This window comes from Phallusia mammillata, chromosome 5 (genome assembly GCF_965637545.1).
Source record: "Phallusia mammillata chromosome 5, kaPhaMamm4.hap1.1, whole genome shotgun sequence".
Taxonomy (NCBI): domain Eukaryota; kingdom Metazoa; phylum Chordata; class Ascidiacea; order Phlebobranchia; family Ascidiidae; genus Phallusia; species Phallusia mammillata.
This window is the reverse complement of record NC_137256.1, coordinates 3269407-3292736: the sequence shown is the minus strand read 5'-3', so window position 1 is coordinate 3292736 and position 23330 is coordinate 3269407. Positions and strand designations below refer to the sequence as shown.

General features: G+C 38.2%; 1 protein-coding gene across 3 annotated transcripts; it reads right to left on the bottom strand.

The window, feature by feature from the left end:
* Window positions 1–627: 627 nt before the first annotated feature.
* On the bottom strand, window positions 628–23047 carry LOC145229040 (disks large homolog 4-like). 3 transcript variants are annotated; one of them, XM_080094292.1, is made up of 26 exons: window positions 22888–23047; window positions 22601–22732; window positions 22159–22319; window positions 17164–17310; window positions 16970–17011; window positions 16805–16852; window positions 16580–16704; window positions 16344–16442; window positions 16169–16272; window positions 14341–14477; window positions 13529–13820; window positions 12630–12750; window positions 11821–11977; window positions 10795–10897; window positions 6291–6452; window positions 6099–6175; window positions 5600–5725; window positions 5240–5357; window positions 5008–5052; window positions 4876–4920; window positions 4542–4643; window positions 3975–4147; window positions 3405–3514; window positions 3061–3152; window positions 2000–2141; window positions 628–1634 (listed from the first exon to the last, which is right to left on the bottom strand). In XM_080094292.1, the coding sequence occupies exons 1-25, from the start codon at window positions 22904–22906 to the stop codon at window positions 2032–2034; spliced, it is 2847 nt and encodes a 948-aa protein (XP_079950418.1). In that variant the 5' UTR covers window positions 22907–23047; the 3' UTR covers window positions 628–1634; window positions 2000–2031. The 3 variants fall into 3 exon arrangements, with proteins under 3 accessions (XP_079950418.1, XP_079950419.1, XP_079950420.1); XM_080094293.1 differs by having other exon boundaries at window positions 5255–5357; window positions 22888–23037; XM_080094294.1 differs by lacking the exons at window positions 22159–22319; window positions 22601–22732; window positions 22888–23047 and adding an exon at window positions 17990–18117.
* Window positions 23048–23330: the final 283 nt, after the last annotated feature.

The following is a 23330-nucleotide window of genomic DNA, read 5'->3' as shown; positions in this document are numbered from 1 at the left end:
TCGATATACGTTCTGTTGGGTACAGTTGTAAACGTAACTAACAGATATGGGCAAATAGTCATACCATATAACAACAGAAAGAAGTATTAAGAAACAATCGTATCTCAAATTCTAGCGTGCGGCTTACAATCGAGGGTGGCTTACATTATTTTTTTAACACCTCAACATGCGGCTTACAATCGATTAAATACGGTACAACCTTTCCTTTCATTCAGTACTGCATCTTTTTGAAAAAGGTTGCCTAAGTAACTATGTTCACCTTTTTGTGTGTTTTTAATGATTTTCATCGACTACCGCCGACAACTTTATCTGCCATATTCTCATCAATAAAAAGATGATGTCGTTTTAAGATTGTCACGCAATTTTTACGAAACCCAACGCTGATGCCTAATTGCAAAACTGAGACCTTCGACAGTTTTTGTCTTTGTAATAAAAAGTTACATTTAAATAAAAAAGATTGACATGTTGCCCAAAATAAGTAGGATCTTGAAAGGCATGTCCTTTACCTTTCCGTTGGTGTAAATTAAAATAATCGAACAAATGATCTTCGCAAACCCTCAACTAAAACTGACAACACAATATAATTTTCACACCAAAATTCTGCACGTGTGCCAATGAGATCTCAACTGAAAAACAACGATAATATTGTATTAAATGTACTCAACTAAGTTGCCACTCGCATTATCGGCACAAGCAACACCCAACTTTAATCAGTAGTAGCAGAACTTGGTATTGGCCCAGGCGGTTAAACAAACCACCTAATGTAATGGCCGAGTAACATATGGCAGTGACCTTTACAACAAACTGTTTTGAATGCATCTAACAAAGCAAACGTTAACTCATTAGTTAATTGCTACAAAATGCGCTTAGGATGATAAAATGTTCACGAAAGTGCCAGGATTCTTCGAAAACGGATATAAAAAACATTAGAAGCTATCACGGAAATATGAATGTAGAAGTAAGGAAATTCATTAACAGCCAAGAAAACACATCTACTTTGTCTGTTCGTCACTAGGAAAATGCCGAGCACAATGTCAGCACTCGTAAAATACGAAGAGGCCCGTTGGCGACAAACCATCGTACAAAATCTATAAAAGAACACGTAAATACTATTGCATAAAAGAGCACCATTAAAAGAGGGGGACTTACGGAATAAAAACGCACATAAACGCTGTATCGGTAATTTCCAACCGAAAAACTTGAGCGCAAGTTGAGTCTAAAAGTGATTCGGAATCATTTAGTAGAGTTGTTTTGTAATAGTTTAGTAAACTGACGGAGCGCGAAAAAATATGAAACTTTGTCATTTCTTATGATTTAACAGGGCCTGAAGGGGTACATGGGGATAAATCAGTACGAAAGACTTTTGATCGGCGAAAAAATAGCAGACCACTTAATTCAGTATCGCAGGACACAGAAAAAATACACACACTAGATAAAAAATAAACACGTCGAACGGAAGCGTCTTGAAATGCGAGTAAAGTTTTCACGGGCTGGTGAAGCTACTGTTTACCGGTGATCGCTTGCTCGTACCGCAGGTGGTGGTCGTGGTGCAATTGCTTGTGTCTTACACTTACAGTTTAGTGAATGAGCCTCTTCACAGCAGCACAAGAGCTGAGGGTGGACAATGCTCGAGCCTGAAATAACCAGCAAGATTTTTATTTTTACAATAAATTTGCCAAAATTTTTCAAAATTTACATTGATCAAAGTTACAAAGTATTAAAAACGTTTCTACATAATCGCTTTTCATTTCATAAAAGTGCTCTTAATAGTTTTTTTTTATCAAGTCACGCTACAAATCTGCGACCAATTCTTTTAAGTTATAGTCTTAGTTTTAGTTCGTTTTTGTGCAAACCAAATTTCATGTTTCGTTGTGGTAAAGGGCACTTTTCTCAAAATCCACCAGAAAAAAATTCACTTTTAGTGACGGCTAAACGATTGTGCAATAACACACTTCTTAAACTTGGCGACAGAGAATTAGTTCAACAACGGTGTGCTCACCTCTATCTCAACAAACACGGTCAAAAAATGTACTAAAATTCGTCCTTGACCGGTGGAACCCACACAACGGGGCCAGATTGTTCCTTGATGACTCCTTTCACATTGTTGTACAGCTCATCCAGTGTTTCACCTTGAACCACCGCTTTAGAGTAAAAAACATAACATATGAGCTAACATACTTGATAACTAGAATAGTGGTTTTCCTATATATTGCCAGTTTATATATACTACATCACATTTGACGATGTGTCACATATACCATTTACTATATTTATAATGGATATATATATTTGGCACCTACATTTCATTGGGTCCCTATCTTTTTCCTGGCACTTTATAACATAATTGTTTCTGCAAGCATAATCTAATGGGTCCCCACACATATGCATATGCGATTTGGTAACAGTAAAAATAGGGCACAATCATACTTGATAATAATGTGTGAAGACTTACGCAAACTAGGTTTTTTATCTCCCCTTAATGAAACGCATGTTTTTTTTTGCGTCAGTGCACTGAACTTCTGGCATGACTAATATTACAAGCGATTGCGTAAAAGCATTGTCGCTTATTGCAGCGTAATAGAACCAACTCATTGACGTTAGTACAACGCAACACGTAATTGAAACCACTAAAACAAGGCAGCACAAATGTGGCAAAATGATCGATTGTTTGAATTTTTCACATTGCACCAGACCTATCATAGGCGTACCACTGAATCAAAACTTTGTGTACAACTACGGTTATAGATTTCCCAGTTAAACCGCCTGTAACAAATAACTAAATGTGGAGAGATGAAACTTTTAACGCTTTTGGAAATATATCCATCATAATCATTTCTTAGATATGAACTTTAATTAATTAAAACGCATGTCGGTAAGCTGGGACCAAAAGCTAGTGGGAACAAAGACAACACCACACATCAAATCAAATAACTTGCCAAAAGCGCATTGCACGGTAAAAAACTTTTAAAGCACAACAACCGAAAGTTGTGCGCCTACAAACATCTTAAGGTTCGACAAACCACAGTTATCATTAAAAAAAAACACAGAACACAGATATACCAGTAAAATATTCGCCAAATTCTTGCTCCTGTTTTGCAGCTCGTTCATAAACCTTCCGCGCTTGTTCCTCAACCAGGCGTTTGTTAAGGTCCCTGGAATACAACGTTTAAACTGATCAACCGCAAAGCTTACACAATCTGTTTTGATTGGCCACGTTAGTCAAGATTGGGACACACAGTTTGAAATGGAACCCGAGAGTTAATTCAGGCTTTCGTTAATATAAGGTACAATGTTATAGGCATGCAAAAAGCTTTCTTCAAGCTGACTTAGCTACAAGTGTGGAAAATCGACACATATCGATTTGAACACCCTTTGTTACAATTAAACACGCAACCACAACTCACATAAGCCATTCTATTGACTGTGGTCGGATGAAAATGGCAATCGGCCACAATCCCGCCACTTGCAGTCGTTTGATCGCGTTGCCTGAAACATCGAGGATGCAATGCTTTCTCTGCGAACAAGGTTTCGAAAATGAGTGATGAATTGTCATGAGTTAGATATTCGAAGAACAGACAAGCTACCAAAATGTCGTAGTATTTACTGCCAAGCTTACCGGAAGTATGTTTCAACTATAAATGTCACGAAAACAGTAGTTTTTTTCTTTGAATATGAAATGTACAATTTGGGTTAGCACAATGATATTTTCAAACTTGAGGGGAGGAATTTTCTTTAATTCTTACATGTGGTTTGTGAAAAGACACTTAAGCTCTAGGATATGATTTTGTATGGTTTAGCATCTACTATGTACATGTACTATAAGGGTGGAATTATAATGTTTTAAATTGTTAAGGGAGGAATTCGTCAAAAAGGCTGGTATACACGAAGTTGTGTTCGGGACAATATTTTCACAGAATAAAAACGGTTTTGCACGCATAGGCAAGTTATATGAATCACCAGTCACAGAGTGTTACCTTGTCAGCCACGTCTTTCACGGACTGCACACTCGTCCCGTACAAATTCTCGTTGTACTGGCCGGCTTCGATAAAGAAATGGTTCTGAATGTCTTGCTCCATTTTCTCCCTCGAAGCAACGAAGTGATAATCTCGCCCATCGACTTCGTTATCTCGCTTTTCGCGCGTCGTATCTGACGTTATAAGGGGATTGCGTCGTCAGACGATAGTGTAAACAAGGATTGTGTTGAGGTTGTTTGAGGGACGAAGCAAAAAGGAGTGGCATAAGAAACCACAGGTGCCAAAATTGTGTTTGCTGTTGGTGTTCATTTTGTGTTTGGAAAATAGTTTGTACCCAATATGTTCAAAAAACACAGATGCGGTTGGCAAATAGTTTCCAGGTGTAGACGTGTTCACCATTTAAAACAAACACTGGGCACATTGTCGATTTTGTATTACTGACTTAAATGCAACCCGGCATTGGAACACGACCTTTTACAAATACACGCTACCGGAAATGTGGGTATCTAGTTTCAAGACGTATTCAACAGTCGACACTAACGCATGGTTAAATACACATTTACTCACGAGGTACACATGAGCCGAACTTGTCGGGGTACTCCGCAATGAGATCATCGTTAATTCGATCTTTAAACGGTCCCAGAATCACAACAGGTCTGGTGTACTTTACTGTCGAAACAAATCAACCGTTAAGTCAAATAACAAAGACGCAAGAAAGCGAAATAAACAAAGACGGTTTGGGCTGTGATTCAAAAAGTCACAGATAATGTTTCGTCAATGTACACAGTGTAAAGGAAATGTATTTTCACTAACTTACAGTAATTGTGCTGGTTTTCAAGCAGTATAAGGGTAAAGGACATAAACCTAACAGTTATAGAAAAAAAACATGACATTAACTTACACTCTTTCTGTACGACAGTTTCATATGAAAGGATGACATCTTCTCCTTAAAAGAAAACGTAAGTGTAAGTATATAAAATAAAAACTAAAAAATATGCATTAATTTTTCCATTAAGTCAAACATGTAACTTACTGATGCTTGTTTCGCTGTCACTTTGGTTGTTGGATGCAACATGGTCTGAAATAAATATTCAGTCAACAAAACTCAAGTGGCAACCAAGATTATTCGTTCAACTGTATTAACCAGTCAAGATTACACACTGTATGTGAGTATTACCTCATTCAAAAAAGACTGGTATATAACAGTTTGTATAAAAAATGAAAAATAGGGCTTTAGGTGCTAAATTTACAAAAATTCGACTCACTCATTGAAGACTCACTTTCAGGATCACTTGAATCGTCCAAATTTTCTTTGCTTTTATAAAATGGAAATTTTCGGCTGAACATCATACTCTTTTTCCTTTTCACATGACTAAAAGATTCCTAGATTGCAACAAAATGTAGGTAATTATGAAGCAGTATGTTTCTGACATTATTACTTTTTGTTTTAATAGAAAAAATTGCAGACCTAATAATCTAAATAGGTCTAGTTTGACTAAGAAAAATTACAGATTTTAAATCATAAATTTTGAAACATACAGGTTGCCCACCAAACTAAGATTAAAGAGTACAAACTTTGTGAGTAAATATTGGAAAACAAATACTTAATTGTCATGTGTGCCAACCTTAGTGTCAATATAGGAAGGTCTGATTTGTGAAAATTTCACTTGTTTCAATCTTGCTCTTTCCCTTCGTTCAACTCTTTGTTTTGCTGGGATAACTCCATATTCCTCACTATCATGCCCCCCTTCCTGCAACACACCACACTATTTGCGTATTGGCAGCCCACAGTCACAAAACACAACCATTTTTATAGCATCTTCTGTGCCACCTACTCAACAAAAACCACATGCAATATAGGACCAAGCTATGTTTTTTGGAGCATGTTTTTAAATATTGCTTTGAAACAATAGATTGTTACAAATAACCAAAAAATACAACCTTAATCCGATAAATATTCAACATGTATTTTGAAAGGGGGAAGCATGTCTTAAAAAACAAACATTTACAAAAAAACTAAAGCTGTTACAAACAGATTCTAAATGACAGCTATAACTTCCTGAACATTCAACATTAAGCATTAGTATGTTGCAAAAAGGAAGTACAGTGGATGGGAAAGCTTACCACACGTCTTGCTTGCCACCATTCGTCATCAGAAGCATTGATCACATGCAAAATGTCACCATACCGAAATGGCAAGCCTAAAAACAGCACAAATCTTAAGGGGGAGTGCACAAATATAACTTAGATGCAAAATATAGAAAGGAGCATGTTAAAGATTACTTATTATTAGAAGAACATAGAATAGAATGCTACCTTTGCTGGGAAGGCCTGAATCTCTTGATGCATCATAGTCAAATAGGGCTCGGACATAAAGTGTTTTCTTTTGTGATGTTAACAGACTGCCTCCACTACTGACAGAAAGGTTCATCATCTGTTCCCGAAGCTCTTGAATTTTTTCTTCAAACCTGTTGTACTCTGTAGAAAAATCACATCTATTTTACCAACATAAAGCGCAAGAATACCTATGGCCCACAGAACTACCTCAAATCTTACTAATAAAACATGAAACAGTTTAAATTTTTTTGCCAAATTGATATATTCAATGTAGCATTCTTGTCACCAGCTGTACTGATGGACCTCATAGGTCAAAACAGTGTGCACTGTCTGCAGCTAATCATTTATTGACTTGATGATTTTACAATATCACATTGTTTCGGCAATTTTAGAGCATATTACTGGATTGTTTGACAACATATTTTTAAAACTACCACTTGCAATGAAACAGATTTATTCACACTCACCTTGCTGGGCAAAACAGTTATTTATCTGTTAAACTAAACCATTTTTATTTGCACCTACAAACAGTGACGTACTACAATGCAAAAACAAAATCACAATTCATCATAGCACTAACCAAAACCACAGAAAGCAATCAAACTGTCAAGTCTAACTGGTCATCAATTAATGTTCAATTGAACCAGTTCATATTTCACAACAACATCCTATTTCCCTTGAAGTCTGACTGAATGAAGTGATATACCTAGGAAACGCTGTATCTTCATTTCAAGTGCCTTAGTTCCGGTTTCAACCGGTATGTATACAAACAAAATAGAACACTATACGAGGGTACTGGCAGTTTGGCACATTGAGGCAAGAAACAAAATCAGCTAATGGTATTTTACAGCCCACTGCGCAACTTTCCGAAAGTGACGTAGTTAGGAAACGCGATCCTTAAATAAAGCTCTGTAACTGACTAACTGTCATCTGTTCATATGATAACGGCAATCATGTTTCACTCTGCAGTTTAATCGCAATGCCTGAACGGGCTTGCGAAAACCGCATAAACATGACGCACATACGGCGCTCACGGCGACCAAATCTCAGTTTTCTTCGCTTTGGGAGATCATCGTTCCTTCTCACAGAAACAGAACGCACACTGACATGCCAGTTCTTCACAGCATAAATTGTGTGTGCGCGCATGCGAGCTGTGTGTGTGCTTAACGCACGGCCACGAGCGTAACGACGGAGTGCTTGGTGTAAAAGCGCTTCACATTCCGATCTCAGTCCATTCATTCGCCGGCTCTCTCACCGATTTTCGTTTGTCACGCTTCGGCAGACGCAGCGCCGATAAGCCGCATAGATTTGATGTTGAGTTTAGACAAGGCAAAACCAGTCATGCGGCGAACAAACAACAAGGTCAACGGATACTCACTATGCAGACAAGCCTCATGTGTATAACTTTTGGCTAACTGCGTACATCAAAAGACACACAGGTTAATAGTACTTAACATCATTAAAAAGTTTGTTTGCTAAATGAAAGTTTACTCCCGCATTTTCGTGAAGCATTCCGAGCAAACAATGACAAACAATGCCCCAAATTCCGCTTGTGGCACGAAACAATCCAAAGAAAATCCAACTGTTACAACTTACAAAGTATCAATATAACAAACTCTAACAAAACACAAAACTTACCCGCAACTATAAAGGCCACAGTCTCTCGTAAACCCTAATTTTACCCAAGTGGAAACATTGATCAAATTCTAGTCTCATTGACATAAGCACCACATAAAAGTATTTGACTTCACACGCCGCCAAGCAGCACAAACGTCTAACGTTCACTTTACGCGCCAATCTATACAGACGGGTGTTGGTACAACGAACAACGGCTCTTTTAATTATTTAGGACAAATGGAGCAGGGTATCGATTTGGGCGACAGCGCGCAATATGCAACGGACAACCGTCGATTCATTATGCAACCCGGCATCGACCGTTTTAATAACCCTATGTTGATTACAGAGTCGTCGCAAAAACGCGCGTAATTTGCTCGGCTTTGAGCAGTGACATTAGGAAGATTGCTAAGGCTGATTACAACCCGGTCACCCTGACAAATTATTCACATGATCTTCGGGTTTGAAAATCCATATTCCATTGCTGTTTTTGAACTGGACTTTAAAGTTATTTAAAAGTAAAACGTATGAGACTTTTTGTGTGGATCTAATCACCTTGGATGATGAAAATTTGAAACGTTATTACTTCTAGAGTCGGGCAAAGCCAGCATGAATAATTCAGTTTATTAAATACTGTTTACGTTTGTTCAAGGGCAATTTTCGACTGCAGTAAAAACTCTTCGGGAATGCAAACATATCTTTAAATCAGCATTTTTATTGTTCACGATGACAAATTTTATCAATTTCACAACAAACACAAAAAAACGTCATGCTAATTTTGATCAAGACCTCACCTTCGCCCTGTACACCGTTGCTTGTCACATTTTCCTTGCTGCCCTGCTGGGTATCTTCCGTTGCTGTTTTCCGTTTCTTGCGACGCGAGCGCTTTGACAAACGCAAAGTTAGCTTGCGAAGAAACTGATTGGTGCCAGGTCGCACTTCCATTAGCGATGCGTCAGTCTCATCAAGATTTTTGGATCGGTTTGGATCTTTACTCACATCACCATCTAATGTAGTGGAATCCATTGCAGTGTAACCACAGTGGCGGTTTTAACCGAATAGCTTGTTATACTCGCGTGAAACAGTAACCTGCGAGTAATCCTAGTTCGCCACCAAGGCTGTCGTTAACTGCTAAAAGAAACAATAAAAGCGTTTTTTGACTGACATAACTGGTGATAGGTCTAACTGTCTGTCGTGGCTGCAAACAAACGAGGTACTACGTATGTTGCAACAGGTTTGCATACAACGTGAAATCACATGTTAAAAATGACTCAGAGTCTAGGGTAGCATGCACTGCCCAGTGATAATTTGTTTCTAAAACCTAACAAACTTTTCCTGTTCCGTGGTGTAGTCACTGCCAACTGAATGACCCACGCACCATCGCTACCTTTAACTTATGACAACGCTGACAGGCGTCCACTCGGCACCTTTAAGGTGGCACGCGAAATCCCGGTGACGTAGCACATTGCGCAAACAAGCAACTAATCGCACCAGCAGACGTACTTGGCGCTTTTTCCTTGCACCTTTGGGAGCCAATGGCGATAACAGTAAAACTGATAATTACTGACGCGACTGCAGTTTCATCACCTGAACTGAACTGACTGATGCATTGCAGTTACAACAATGAATGCAAGTTGTTGCAGTTTCATCAGGTCAAATGAACTGTGCAGTTCACAGTGAGTCAACGATACTTCTCGTAATGCTGAGCTCCGGAAGCGCATGACCGCATCAGCAGGACGGCAGACATAAATATAGCATGATACGATAAAAATACAAAACACTGCTTGCCCGTTGGACGTTAAGGCAAAACCGTTAAAGAGACTGGATTCTCATCATTCTTGTGCAATTTCAAGTAACTGGAGCAAAAAAAATTTCAACAGAGAACATTCAGCATGTAGTCATGATTGCACTTATGTTGTATACGATTTCCGTTTGGTTCTTATTTCCAAAATTTAAAGTTGCACAGCTGACTTACACTTTAAAATTTTCCGACTGAACTAACTGTATGCTAATCATCTACCTAAAACCATTGTTCTAAGTATAATGATTTTGTCATGCTTACTCGGCCTATGGAACAACGAAAGCCAAGAAACATGACTTGCATCAGCATAATAACATGTACAAACGCAAACCCTATCCTTGTTTATTCTTCTAAATACCTGAACCTTCAGCTGACACTGAAACGCAACAACACGATGAAACCAGCAAACTACTCTAGCAAACATTCTGATTGAGTTACAGAGCAAAAGTTCAGTCTTCGTAGAAAGTGACGCATATTGTCATTTTGCCAAGTCCTAATACCGACTTGTTGCCAGAATTCGTGTTGCTGCTAATGCCCGATCCACGTATTTTTTGGAAAACGTGCGACTCTTCGAAGCAAAGCTGTCACTTAACAGTCTTGCAGAAAAGCGTTAAAGACTCAAGGCGTCATCGGGTAATTTGTGACGTGTACAATGTGCTAAAACCGGTCTGTTGCGTCGCACGCGCCATGAGGTGAATTTTCATGCAAGCATATGTCACTCCACAATCAGAGGTCGAATTCCAGAAATAGAATTATTATTCATACACCGCCGGTTGACTGACAGTCTCACGGTCAAATAAAGCGAATCACGCAAGATTGTATATAAATACACCAGGATTTTCTTTGGACAAAACAGCGCGAAAAACGTTCTTTTTACACTAAACTATCCAACTTAACAGCAAAACACGTATTTTTTAGCTCTGAATTAAATATTTTCACGAACACATTTCATTCACGGTTATAAATTGTGGGTAAAAAATCATTAGACCCAATAGTATAGCAGATGCACACCTGTCCAAAACTCAACACACGCCACTGTCGCTTGCAAAAAAATCCAAATGGTCTAACCTTCTGGTTTGTACTGTGCCAAGATGGTGACTACTTTGTCGGCGCTTTTCAAAGCATGTGCGGCTTCTTCGTGATTCGCTTTTCTTAAATCCGTATCGTTCACCTGAAAAAAATCAACAATCTTAGAAATCAAACTAAGCGTCTGGTGATTTTTAAAGTGCGATTTTCCTTGGCCTTTACTACACAGCAAAACTGCATTATATCTTTGCGGTAATTGAAATAACCCGCCTTCACATTCATTTTATTAGAAAGAGGTTTCGGACCATACTTTTAGTCTGGTGCCTTTCACCATTGTTTCCAAGTTACCCCATACAAATTATGATCCAGATTACTAAATACATTCCTTATACGATTTCGAGCATAGGTTCGTTTATGTACATTCAGTAACAAATGAACAATGATAAATCATGTGCAATGTTTGGGTTAACTTAGTTGGAAAAACATATTACAGTTTTCTTAATATTTTTATTCACATTTTCTGCCTCCCGAAAATGAACTGTTTGGTATAATATTAACCAGATCCCTGACAACCACATCATCTTAAACCAACTATGTTGTTGGTAGTTTCACAACTGTAAATGACAAAACACCCCATAGACTAAAGTTGCAAAAATGTCCTGTGAAAAAAATGCATTGAAAAAACTTCAGGCAACCTTATCCGGAACACTAAAATATTCACTACATAGAATTCCCAAAAAGTATGTGTTGGTGTTGACGTTCTGGCTAGTTCACATGGTTACATGCAAAATGAGCGAGAGTGTACTATTTGTCTACCAGCGGAAATTAGGTGTTATTCTCCAAAATGTACAATTTTCCACAGTGCTTGGGTTCAACATTAGTCTGCTTGGTTTGTAATGTAATGTTTACATTAGGCGGTAGCACGAAGTTAATACAGGTGACAACATATAACATTTCCTACTTTATCAAATACAACAACCCAGGATGAACCAGCAATAGAGTGCAGAGATAAGATAAGATAGGGCAAATACACACGTCCAGTGGATATCGTTGCATTGATTTACTTACTGATAAAATTTGATCCCCGCGATGGAGTTCGCCACTTAAATCTGCCGTGCCACCGGTCAGTATGTAAGAGATGAAAATTCCCTCTGCACCATCGCCACCAACGATGTTGAAACCGAGTCCTCCGCCAGTTTTCTGAAGCGTAACAACTCGTTCTTCCCTGTGATGAAATCAGAAAGTTCATTAATTCAATTGTTGTAAAACTTAAAAGAAAGAGGAAAATCTTGACCTGTTACATGTGGTATGACATTTTGTAATCGCTTCAAACCAGACCAAAACAGAATTTAAACATCTATTTTATACAGATTATATGATGATCTAATCCAGTGGTTGCAAACCAGAAAGGAATTTTTAAGTTTGAGGGGATAAATTTACTTTAATTTTCATGTGTGGTTCGTAAATAAACACTTAAGCTCTGGGAATACAATCTGTAAAGTTGATAAAAAAAATAATTTTAAATGATCTCTGTATGGTTTAGCATCTACTATGTAGTCTATTGGGGAAAAATGAAAATATTTTGAATTGTTAAGGGTCCCTTAATAAGGGAGGCCTTCGTCGACAAAGGTTGGGAACCACTGTCCTAATCTTTCAGATCCTTTCTAGCCTTTAGTTCAGGCCAATATCTGTATCTTTTGTTTATGGTTCGCTCATACAGTCCAAAACAGGCCCCAAAATTTATTTCAACAACACAAACAAAATAAAACGAAACACATGGCTGAGTACGACACCTAGCGTTAATTTCGCCTGTGTAACAAACAACAAAGTTTAAGCAAGTATCATTCCAGCATTTCTTCATAAGTAACGAGACCAACCTGCTTATAACGTTGTGTGGCGACTGCAGCATGTCGTTGATTTGCTGAACATCCGCATCTCCCTGTAATGACATTCCAGGGTCGAAATCGCTAGAAGGCGAGGCAGCGATGTTCGAAGTTGCTGCGAAAAAAATCTACAATTGTGGTTTTCGTCCACAGTTATGTAACAAAAACCTTATATTACTTTTTCTATTACATATGTCTCCTTGTTTGAATAACTCCAAGTCAATAAGTAAAGCTTTAAGAAATCACTTGGAAAACCAAAAGAATAAAGACACTTTCTTAGCAACTTGCTTAGAAATCTGTCTTGCATCCGCTACAAAAACATTTCTCCATATCGTACGTTGTTAGAATGACCTTATGATAACACAGCCTTCCACAATCTTTGCAAATTATTTCAATATCAAACCTTTTCAGTTTCTTATCAAACTCCTATCGCTTTAGTATTCACCACACAAGTAAAATATGAAATACTGGCATTACAGAGCTCTATTCGGTGGCTGATAGAGAGGCATGTGAACAAGGTTAACATGTAAATGCGTTTTTCTTTCTACGATTCGAGCACGTTACTTGTTCGTTAATAAATTACTTGTTGCGTCCCAAGTGGATCACGTGATAGAGAAATGAACTTTGGTAGTTCGTCACGAAATCATCATTTTGAAAACTTTATGCACTGGTTTAGGATGCCCAAAAGTACAACATATGCTCTCCGAGAAAATGTTGTGGCAATTCATGTCTACTTAACTTGGTTAACCACTAGAAACGTTTTACTCAATATTTAAATTACCAAAAGTAGCCGTTTAACCTCTACAAACTATTAATGAGTTGTAAACTATCTTGTGCGAAACATTTAGTATTATTTCATTCTGTTTTTAATTTAATAAAAAAACATAACCTACCGATTTCTAGTTCGTTTTGTGCAAATAAACTTGGTTCACGTTTTTCGTGATTAAACTCGTCGTTGGGTGGCGGTAGAATGACGGGTGTGACGTCATCGTTGGCATGGAAACTTTGCGCGAAGTCGCTGTTGCCAGGCAACGAATGTTCCTTCGGGTAGGCGTCGGGTGGAAGGTACTGGAGCGAAACGACAGCCGGTTGCCTAGCAACTTGAATCTCGACAACGTTGTCTGTCGACTTGAGAATATTCACTGCCATCTCATGCGTGACGTCAAGCAATGACGTGCCGTCGACCTAAAGTTGCAAAAGCATTCGGTAAAATTCGTGACCGAAGAATTCTATTATTCTATATTTTTAACATTATTTTGTATTGTTACTTCTAAATACATTTACCCTGGCTTGAAAATGGGAATTTTAGGACAGCGTAGTTACTTAGGAAACTTTAACTTCTATTTTTGCAAATTCTTGGACACAGACAAAGGAAGGATTTTCAAATAATCGAAATAACAAAACCATTTTTCTGCTAACTGATTGCCAACACATACTTTTGGCCCTTTGTCGCTTTAAATGTTGAGTGTTTTGGAAACGTGTAATTACAATACAGTAATTTGATCGAGTCGTGAATGAAATTTGTTATCAACATAAAGTGGTAAGCCATAAATAAACATAATGTAATTACGCAAAACAATCTTTTTAACTTCTACATAGCGACAACAGTAACTAGCAAGCAATGCGCAAGTTACACAAGATTCTTAAAACCGATTTTAGGAATTTCTTTAGCTCTCTCAGTTAAGCGAAAAACTGGGGAACTTACGATCATTATTTTGTCGCCGACTTGCAGCGTCCCGTCGGCTTCGGCAGCTCCGCCCTCGATTATTTTCGTCACGTATATCCCATTGTCGTCAGGCATGTGCTGGTTGCCCACACCACCCGCGATGCTGAAGCCAAGTCCTGGAATAGTCAATACATGTTAAGTAAGGCTTGCAAGGAAGAACTTTAGTGAATGCCGTGTGTACACATTCATATATTCATTTGTACGCTGTGTGCTAATAAATTTACATTTATGTATGTGTTTTTTTATTGCACGAACAGTAATTGGCAGCACGGTTTTCCCACTGGTTGCTTACCCAATAACATATCTGAGTCAAACTTACTACTTTTGTCGGACAAACATGTTTTTTAAAAGTGCTGAGCATGCTAAAATAATATTCGTACACCAATATATAAATAGCCAACACCTACGTTTTTTAGCTTTTGACCAAAACAAATTGAAACCTTTCACATTGGATAACAATGAAGCCAGAAAACACCATTTAAAGCCAAAGTGTTTACATGCCAACCCCTAAAACAATTGTGAGCACTATATTGGGCTTGTTTAATGGGGGGAAAGCACTGGTAAAACCCTAAGCCGTCTGGGCCAGATTCATTTCGTAAAGTGTATGTCTGATCTTAGGATTTTTGCCATCCACTCTGTTTGTTCTTTGTCGACTTGTCACTCACTGCGAGTTTGATTCTTAAGACACAAAGCAGATTTCGCAAATCCAGAATAAGCCGATTCGGATGAATGTGATGCCACTGGCGAAGATAGATAGGGAAACTAATCACTAAATATGCATCATCGTCGCCAACTAAACAGTATAAAAGCCAGATTTTTTTATGCTATGGTTTAACATTGCTGATGCCTTATGGCAGGGGTGGCCAACCTTCTACATACCATTCGCCTAGTTTTTAACGTACTGTGTTGGATGCGCCATAAATGTCTCGTAACCCCACCTTCTATGACTACTTCTTGTATATAGAGAGAAAGAGAAAGAAACAACTTTCGCATGAGAAGGATAGTAATAAGAAATAAGAACTATTAAGTAAAAAATAACTCTGATAAATTATATATATATATATATATATATATATATAATTAATAGGGCTGGCTTACTTTATTTATTTATTAGTTTATTAATTTGATTTTCATGATTATCAAAAGAAGGCAATCATGTCATGCAATGCGCCACGTTTGGCGCATGCGCCATAGGTTGGCCACAACTGCCTTATGGTCTGCTTTGGAAAATTTAGGTAGTTGGCAATAAGGCAAAAATACTTCGGAAACCGCACGTTGTTTGGAAACTTTCCTGTATACTTTTTCCGTAACTCCTTGACGCAAACGAAGCACGATTTGGGTATAGAAACAAAACAATAATCCAGCAACGCTCCCAACTACACGTGTTCAAAAACTAAAGAGAATGTAGGGCCACATTGAGGTTTTGTAAATGCTCAGCGTGTCGCAAAGGAAAAACCCTTTTGTATTGAAGGACTGAACTTAGAGATCCAATCGACCGGATGTTTTGAGACCCAAACATTACTACCACAAAGCATCTACTAGCACTCAACTGTTTCAAAGTTCTTTCAAATACCAATGTTTGCAACAAAAGGAAAATAAATCAACGCGTCGATTCAAGAGCCTTATAATAGATACATTTTCGCCTACTATGATGGTTATTTAGGGCTATGGCTACTGCAACCGGTTCGATGATTTTTATGCAGAAAGTGTTTTAGCCCCGCACCAAAGCTTCCAGTGTAGGTAATTTCGCCCTATTGTCCTTAATAACAAAATTCCTATTGATTGATGAGCAAGCGAAGCAACCCACCTTTTGTTCCCTTGTACAGCTTTATATCAATCAGGTTGTCGAGATACGCGACATCGGAGTGGGGATCCCCCGGACGAGCCATGATCTGTCGTCTGATCTTCAGACTGAGGATGAAATGTCGAGATTGTCAATGCGCAAAGCCATTCAGCAACAGACAACCCCCTCAATCACTTACACCACGTTCGGTCCTGCGAGCTTCAAGGCATTCACCGCATCCGAATGACAAACGTTGCTGGTATCTACTCCATTCACCGACATAATCGCATCGTTGGCCCTAAAAAATACATCTTTATATAACTCTTTCCTTAAACGTTTCAAGAAGTTATCAAAAACAAAAAAGTTTTTATAACTCTTTTTTTTCTTAACATTTCGACAAGTTATAAAAAACAACAAAAAAGATACTATTCCCACCTGAGTCTTCCATCAGCTGCTGCTGCACCTCCAGCAATAATTTTTGTGATGTAAATGCTGACGTCATCACCTTCTAGGGGATTGTCTCTGCCACCAGCTATTGAAAATCCTAGGCCAGCAGTTCCCTGCACAAAAATACTTTTTTTAAAACAAAACCAACAACAAAAGCATTCTGTTTATATAATACAGTGTTCGTATAAAAAGTCAGAATATTTTTAAACTTACCCTTTCCAGAGTAATCTCATCATATTCGTATGTTGGCGTTAGTGGGGTCTGAAAAATACACAGGATGTGTTTGCTTAACACAGACAAGAGGTTTTACAATAGGCCTTTACGCGGCAACAGAAATACAAGTATAACTGTACTGCCTTCACTCACATGTGTACTTACATTAGGGGTCGGCTGCTGGTACTGCTGAAGTAACTGATTTGTCTGAAATAAATCACATATTTTGTTTACAACACCAAAAATGGCATGATATATACCACGTTGATGCATTGACATGAGGTGGTATGAGAAATTAACTGGCCTACTGATGAGTAGGTGCAGCTAAAATTGAAACCTAAATTTAAAAAAATGTTTACATTTGAGTTGTATCCAACTGGTGATAACTGGGGCTGAGGTTGTTTCGCAAACTGGGTTCTCTCTTGTATTTTTGTGCCACTACTTCCACTCTGTGATCTTTGCAGTTCAACTTCTTCATTCACATCATCACCATTGTACTGGTATTTCTGTACAAAAAGAATGCAAACACAGTTAAACACAAATCCTTGTAAATTGATTCTGGGAATCATTCCCTGTTCTGTTGCCATTGTTGCAACGATTTCCACCTCCCATAGTAATATCACACATTTTGGGAAATCTTTATTTCAACTGATAACTGATTTTAACCTGGAAATAAAGATTTCCCAAAACATGTAATAGTTAGACACAGTTGAACTACAACCTAGTCAATTAGGGCTGACTGCAATAGGAGTTTTAGGTATTTTTATATTTTTCATCGTCAGGTTGAAGTTTTTTGTGCGCATAGATTTCAAACATTACAACAAAGTACAATTTGGTGTAGTTAATATATGCTAACACTAATCGGGCAATAATCTATAGTCTGCAAATTAGTATTGAACCGACCGGCCTAAATTATTAAACACACGACAGCACCCTGGGTGCCCTGTAGTCTAGGCATGTCACTTGTTCAAAAGAACTGCTGAAAGCAACAAAGAGTTTACACAACATTTTGTACAACAAATACATGTCCCAATTAACACAACAAACATATAAAACACAATCAAAATACAAAAAAAAATTTGTATTTGTACTTCTCTTTTTTTAACACAATTTACATTAAACTATACAAAAGTTTCTTGTTACTTTTGTAAAATCTAACAGCTCATGGTGGTAACTTTTCTTTACCTTGCATCCAAACGTGTACGAGATTGAGGCTCGTTTACATTTCATGGAACAAGAACAAAGCATACTGTGAGGGAAAGACGCTGCATGAACCATAACAAGGTCGCGCGCTGTTAAGTTCGCTCCATAAGAATCTAGTGCTTAAAATATCAAAGGACCCTTGCACAGTCAAAAATGCACGCAACCGACTGCTTGCACGCACACATTAAACAGAAGAAATAGGGTCTAGTACGAATGAGTTATCAGAGCATATAAAAGTGTTAAATACAACTGTAAATTAACTTATTTCTTCGGTCTAGTCTAGCTGTACATAATCTGATTAAGATACAAATTAAATCGCGCAGGAACACATTTATCCATCCACCTAAATACAGCAGAAGTCAATATAACTTGAATACGTCCCTACAACCTTGGACTAGAAAATACTTCACACTGCTTGCATTCCTGCTTAAGTTGGCTCAAACTACATGTGCACGCGATCTGGTGAGCGAAATATTCGACGGCCAAGTCTTCCACGACAATCCAAGCATCGATCGTGGGAAGCAGTGAGGACGGGCATCGATTGCTGGCCAACCAAGTAAAAGTAACTGGCGTGGCCCTCGGGAAATATTTTTATCAAAGAGACAACGAACGGTGTCGGCACCAAGAAGGGAATCCCTGTCGCATAGAACAACTACCGTCATAAAAGCGCATGCAACGTGGATTAGCGATGAATGTTGCGTCCCAACGGCTTAGCGCTCTCTTATATCGACTTGCTACATTACCAGCATACTTTGTTCTTATTCATCCTGCATATTGTTTGGCTGGCTGAATGCACAGACTATATTTAATAGATAGGTGAAAACAGGAAAAAGGATCAATGCTTGATGCAAGGCATGGAACACAATACGAGCAACACCCGCGTCGTATGGTTGAATAATCTAATTAAGAACGACTTTTTGGTCCAGACTGATCGAAATTTGATTTCAGTTTCTTTGCCCTATAAATCGACCTGGGGTAACGTCGTGACATTTACGTGCACTTTTCGTAAATTTTCGCGTCCACCAAGTGAATATAAAGTTTAGTCACACAAAATCTCGTGCAAATAATTTTCTGCGTCAAGTTTTATACAAAACAATAACCCCAGAAAAAAGACATAAAGGCACATTAAATTTATCTTCATATAGGCTATATTCCAATCACAAAATATTTGGCATACGTCATATTTTTGGTATACGTCATATTTTTACGGATGATGTCAATTAGAATAGGAAGTGAATTTCGTAACAAACCTTTGCGCAATTTAAAAAAAGTTTAGATTGTTCGTATTATTTATGCAAATAATTTTAATTGTATACGATATTTCAGGTCGTGAGACCGGCAATTGTGTGAAACAGAGTTGGTAAGCTTGCACAAAAAAGGGCGATCACCGTTCCGCTTTGATGGCCGCATGCAACACTGAGTAAAAGTTTTACAAACAGATTGCAGAGTACAGACAGGCGATCGATTCAACCAACAACTTCGATCTTCACAACTGACGGAGTGGACCACGTGTTAACATTTTCAGCTGCATTAGGTGAGTCATATGTGTTTATCCCCAATACACGTTCCATGGAAATGAATGCAGTATCAAATGTAATAGGGTTTGACGTTTGACAAAAATGTGCGACCTTCTTCGCTTTCCAGGGGGAGTATGTCTTATTAGAACTACACAATGAAGCAGATGGCGCGATAACACGCCCAAACGTGACTGCCAAACAGCAAAATTATTCTATAAGCGCTGGCCATTGGCATGATAAAGATTGCGATTGCGACCTGATATGAACAGCCAAGGTTCGATATAGTGGATAACAAGCTAAAGGCAATACTGTACCCGCAAAAAAAAGCCAATATGAATATTTCAAACACACCAACCGGAGTACATTATTTATGAGTAGCAACCTTGGGCCAAATATAGACCTGATTTTATACACGCGCCTAACTTCAGTCATTATGACACATACCTACACTGGTCTACAAAGGGAGGGCTCACAGAGGAACCCAAATTCTTGGTAGTGTTAAAACGTCGAGAAATTTTACGAGCGAAGTAACAACTATGTAAACACGCCACCATGCTCTGGTATTTTATGACAAGAATAACAGACAGGACGAAAGACTGGTGACGACAATTCACAACACAAAGCCATAGCCAAGTGACACACACGAACGCGATTAAGACTCCTTTCACAAGAATAAAACGAAGAACTCACCTTTGAGAAACACATACAGGACATTTTCTGGTCACACTATTTTTTGAAGGGTTTTGTAAGTGTTAGACGACGGTTTTCCACTAACCACCGTCAGCTAAAAAATAACCTCTACCGGCATCCTAAAAAACCTAAACAATCACATTGAGACAACACGCGAAACGCCAAATTGCACAAACTAAACAAATCCTACCACTTTGAATAGTAAATCTGGCTAACGTATTCTTTGTTGAAGTCGAACACGGCGACTGCAAATGGAATGTATAACTTTTACCAATTTTTCCAAAACTCCATTTTTGCCAGTCGCACATGTCACAGTCCGTCTGGCCTATTTTGCGAATGCAGATCTTACACCAAGAACAAACAAACTGCACCTTGTAGCGGCGGTTACGGCCTGTCAATGCTTAATGTGACAGGAAAACCGTACCACGGAGAAAGCCGACATCCCAATAAAAATCTTGGATCAATGCTGATCAGATTCTCATTTACGCTACCAGGGCAATAAATGTGACGGGCCTGTTGTGGGTTTCTGATCCCAACGTTAAAATCCGACATAAATACCAATTGGTACCGTTCTTGTTTCAGCGGCCAGCGCGTTTATTAAGATTTTTGAGATTACCACTGTTCATTGCCCTTTTCTGTCACAGCCTGACAACGCATGCAATTGCATAAGTCGAAAGCAATTGCCAATACTTCTAATAACAATTGTCCACTGACAACTTTGCTCAAAACCTTTTTCCGGCGAATCAACCTCTTTTCCTGTGGCATTGGAACCACGTGGCACTGAAGATAATACGCGCAAATGACGTAACCACCTTCTTGACTTAATCACACAGGGCGAGTACTCGGCAAGCACCAATTCTGATCCTTAGACTGACTCTCTTGAATCCCATGGGTGCATTACGTCGCTGGCGAGCTGTCCCGGGGATCGATCGTCATTTATAATAGACGAGCTCGCATCACACAAGGCAATAAGACAGTCAGCCAACGAGGCTTGGCACAAAGTAGCATGGGGCATGGGTCCATGAGGTAAACGCCCGGCGATTGGTGGCAATTGCCTTCAGTTACGAGTTCAGGAACCCTCTGTTATGTGAAGGGAGTGCCAGTAGCGGTTGAGGCGCAAGGGAAGCGACAGGAAGCTATTGCAAATTGTGGAGACCAAACTAATACAAGTTGTAGTCAAAAGGGCAACTGGCAAACGTCCCAACACCAAAGGTGAAGTGGAAATATAATGTGTGATTTCGTAAAGAGTTTCCTGTTTTTCTTAAACAAACAAAACAATGTTTTGCTACTAGATTATTTCTGAAAAAAATACAGCAGAAAACAAATGCTCAAATTCACTATGAATGTGTTTTGGATATTGTATGATGATTTTTAGCATTTTATTTTCAAACAAGCCAACCTCTACCTTATCACATAAAACTCTGATATTAGTTCTGAAAGCTCAAACAAATAAGTACAGATAGTTTTAACATTGGGTCTCGAATAGAAGGCACATTTAATAAATTTAATATTTCATGGTGAGAAGAGTCTTACAAACCAACTATGTTCCCTTGAGAAAAGGAAACTTCTCCAGATGAAAAAAAAGTCTGCAAAAAAGCAAACCCTTGCAAGATACCGATGCTGCTGCATAGGCAAAGTATATTTATCTTGAGTTCAAGGATAAATGACTCAATTTTTTGATAAATTTGAATCAAGTATAAATAGCAGTCTTCTGCAGTTTAGATTAAAACCACTAAAGTGTTAACAGTCAGAATGAATGATCGACTCAATAAAACAACTTGTCCACATCTCAATAAATGTGTATCCTTTTTAGTTTATGCAGCATGAAAAAACACAAGTATCATTAAATATTTTGTTGTCCAGACAAATTTATTATTTTTTGTCACCAATGAGATATTATACCAAACAACCCCAATACCATGAGGAACTACAGTGTGCACTGACCTTTTTTGTGGATATGGCATTGTTGTTGTACTGATTTGGTACTTGTGAGGTGTTCCCTGTTGTAGAGATGTCATTCCAACGCTTTTCCTGTGGTACCATTAGGTTGTATTTCATATCTTCAGTTGATTCCGATAACGTTAGTTCATAATATTCTTGAATATCTACAAAAATGTTTAAAACACTGCTGCTCAATATGCATTCATCAAGACAATGTATCAATTTACAACAAGGGGTAAACAAACACTCGGGTCTAACGTCTGTCCATTACGGATGTTTACTGGGTCTTGTCGAAAACAAAGTAATTACTAGAATTACAATAAACAACACAATTTAGTCTAAATTGCCCGCTAATGACAACATATCTGTATCATAATATTTTACAATTTGGCGAAAGCATATTATTGCTTATATTTGTAACAAAACGCTACAGTACTACACTTACCCAACAATGCATGGAACAATTGGCTTCTAAAAATGTCCATTACTTTTTCAAGGGCCCCTTTCAGTGGCGTATCATCTGGATTGTCAAGTCGATTGTGGTACTGCTCCAATAAAGCCAGTGCCCTTTTGGCATCTTAAAATCACAAAATTCAAGGGTTATAAAATAATTAACATTTTCAATGTGCTGTGGTCATTTTTTCCCCAAATAAAATTTAAGGAAATCTATTGATATGTATCATTTTAAATCATAACAACAGAACTTATTAAACACATAGGTAATCTACTCACCCTGCTTTCTGACTGGCATTTTCAGCTTGATAAGGCACTATAGTGGTGAAGGTCAATTAATGTTTTGTAACCCAAACCAACACCAAGTTTGGAATTACTTCTGGGACAAAAGCTTAACTAAACTGTAGACTATAAGACAAACAGCCTTGAAAGTATGTGAAAAGCCTCAACAGATGAGATAAAATGAAACATTATAGCAATCTTTATATTGTTGTGGTCATATGACAGCAAGTGTCTTTGAAAAACACACTGTTAAACCTCATCAGAAAACAACATCAGCATATATCATCACAAACTGGTGTTAAATCAACTTCTGACTATAACATAGACACATTCTCAATACTGTAGTCAAGACAGTTTAGCAGATGAGAGTTTTTCCTGATATTTACACTCTAGTGAACCTCTGACCACCAAATTTAAAACGACTTTAATGTTTGTTATCA

Bases quoted from the DNA above. Each gene is read 5' to 3' on its own strand.
- LOC145229040 (XM_080094292.1), bottom strand. The intron at 5,726-6,098 runs GTAAGCTTTCCC...GGTGTGTTGCAG, and splicing joins GGTGGCAAGCAAGACGTGTG to GAAGGGGGGCATGATAGTGA. The intron at 5,053-5,239 runs GTGAGTCGAATT...TATTTATTTCAG, and splicing joins TGAAAGTGAGTCTTCAATGA to ACCATGTTGCATCCAACAAC.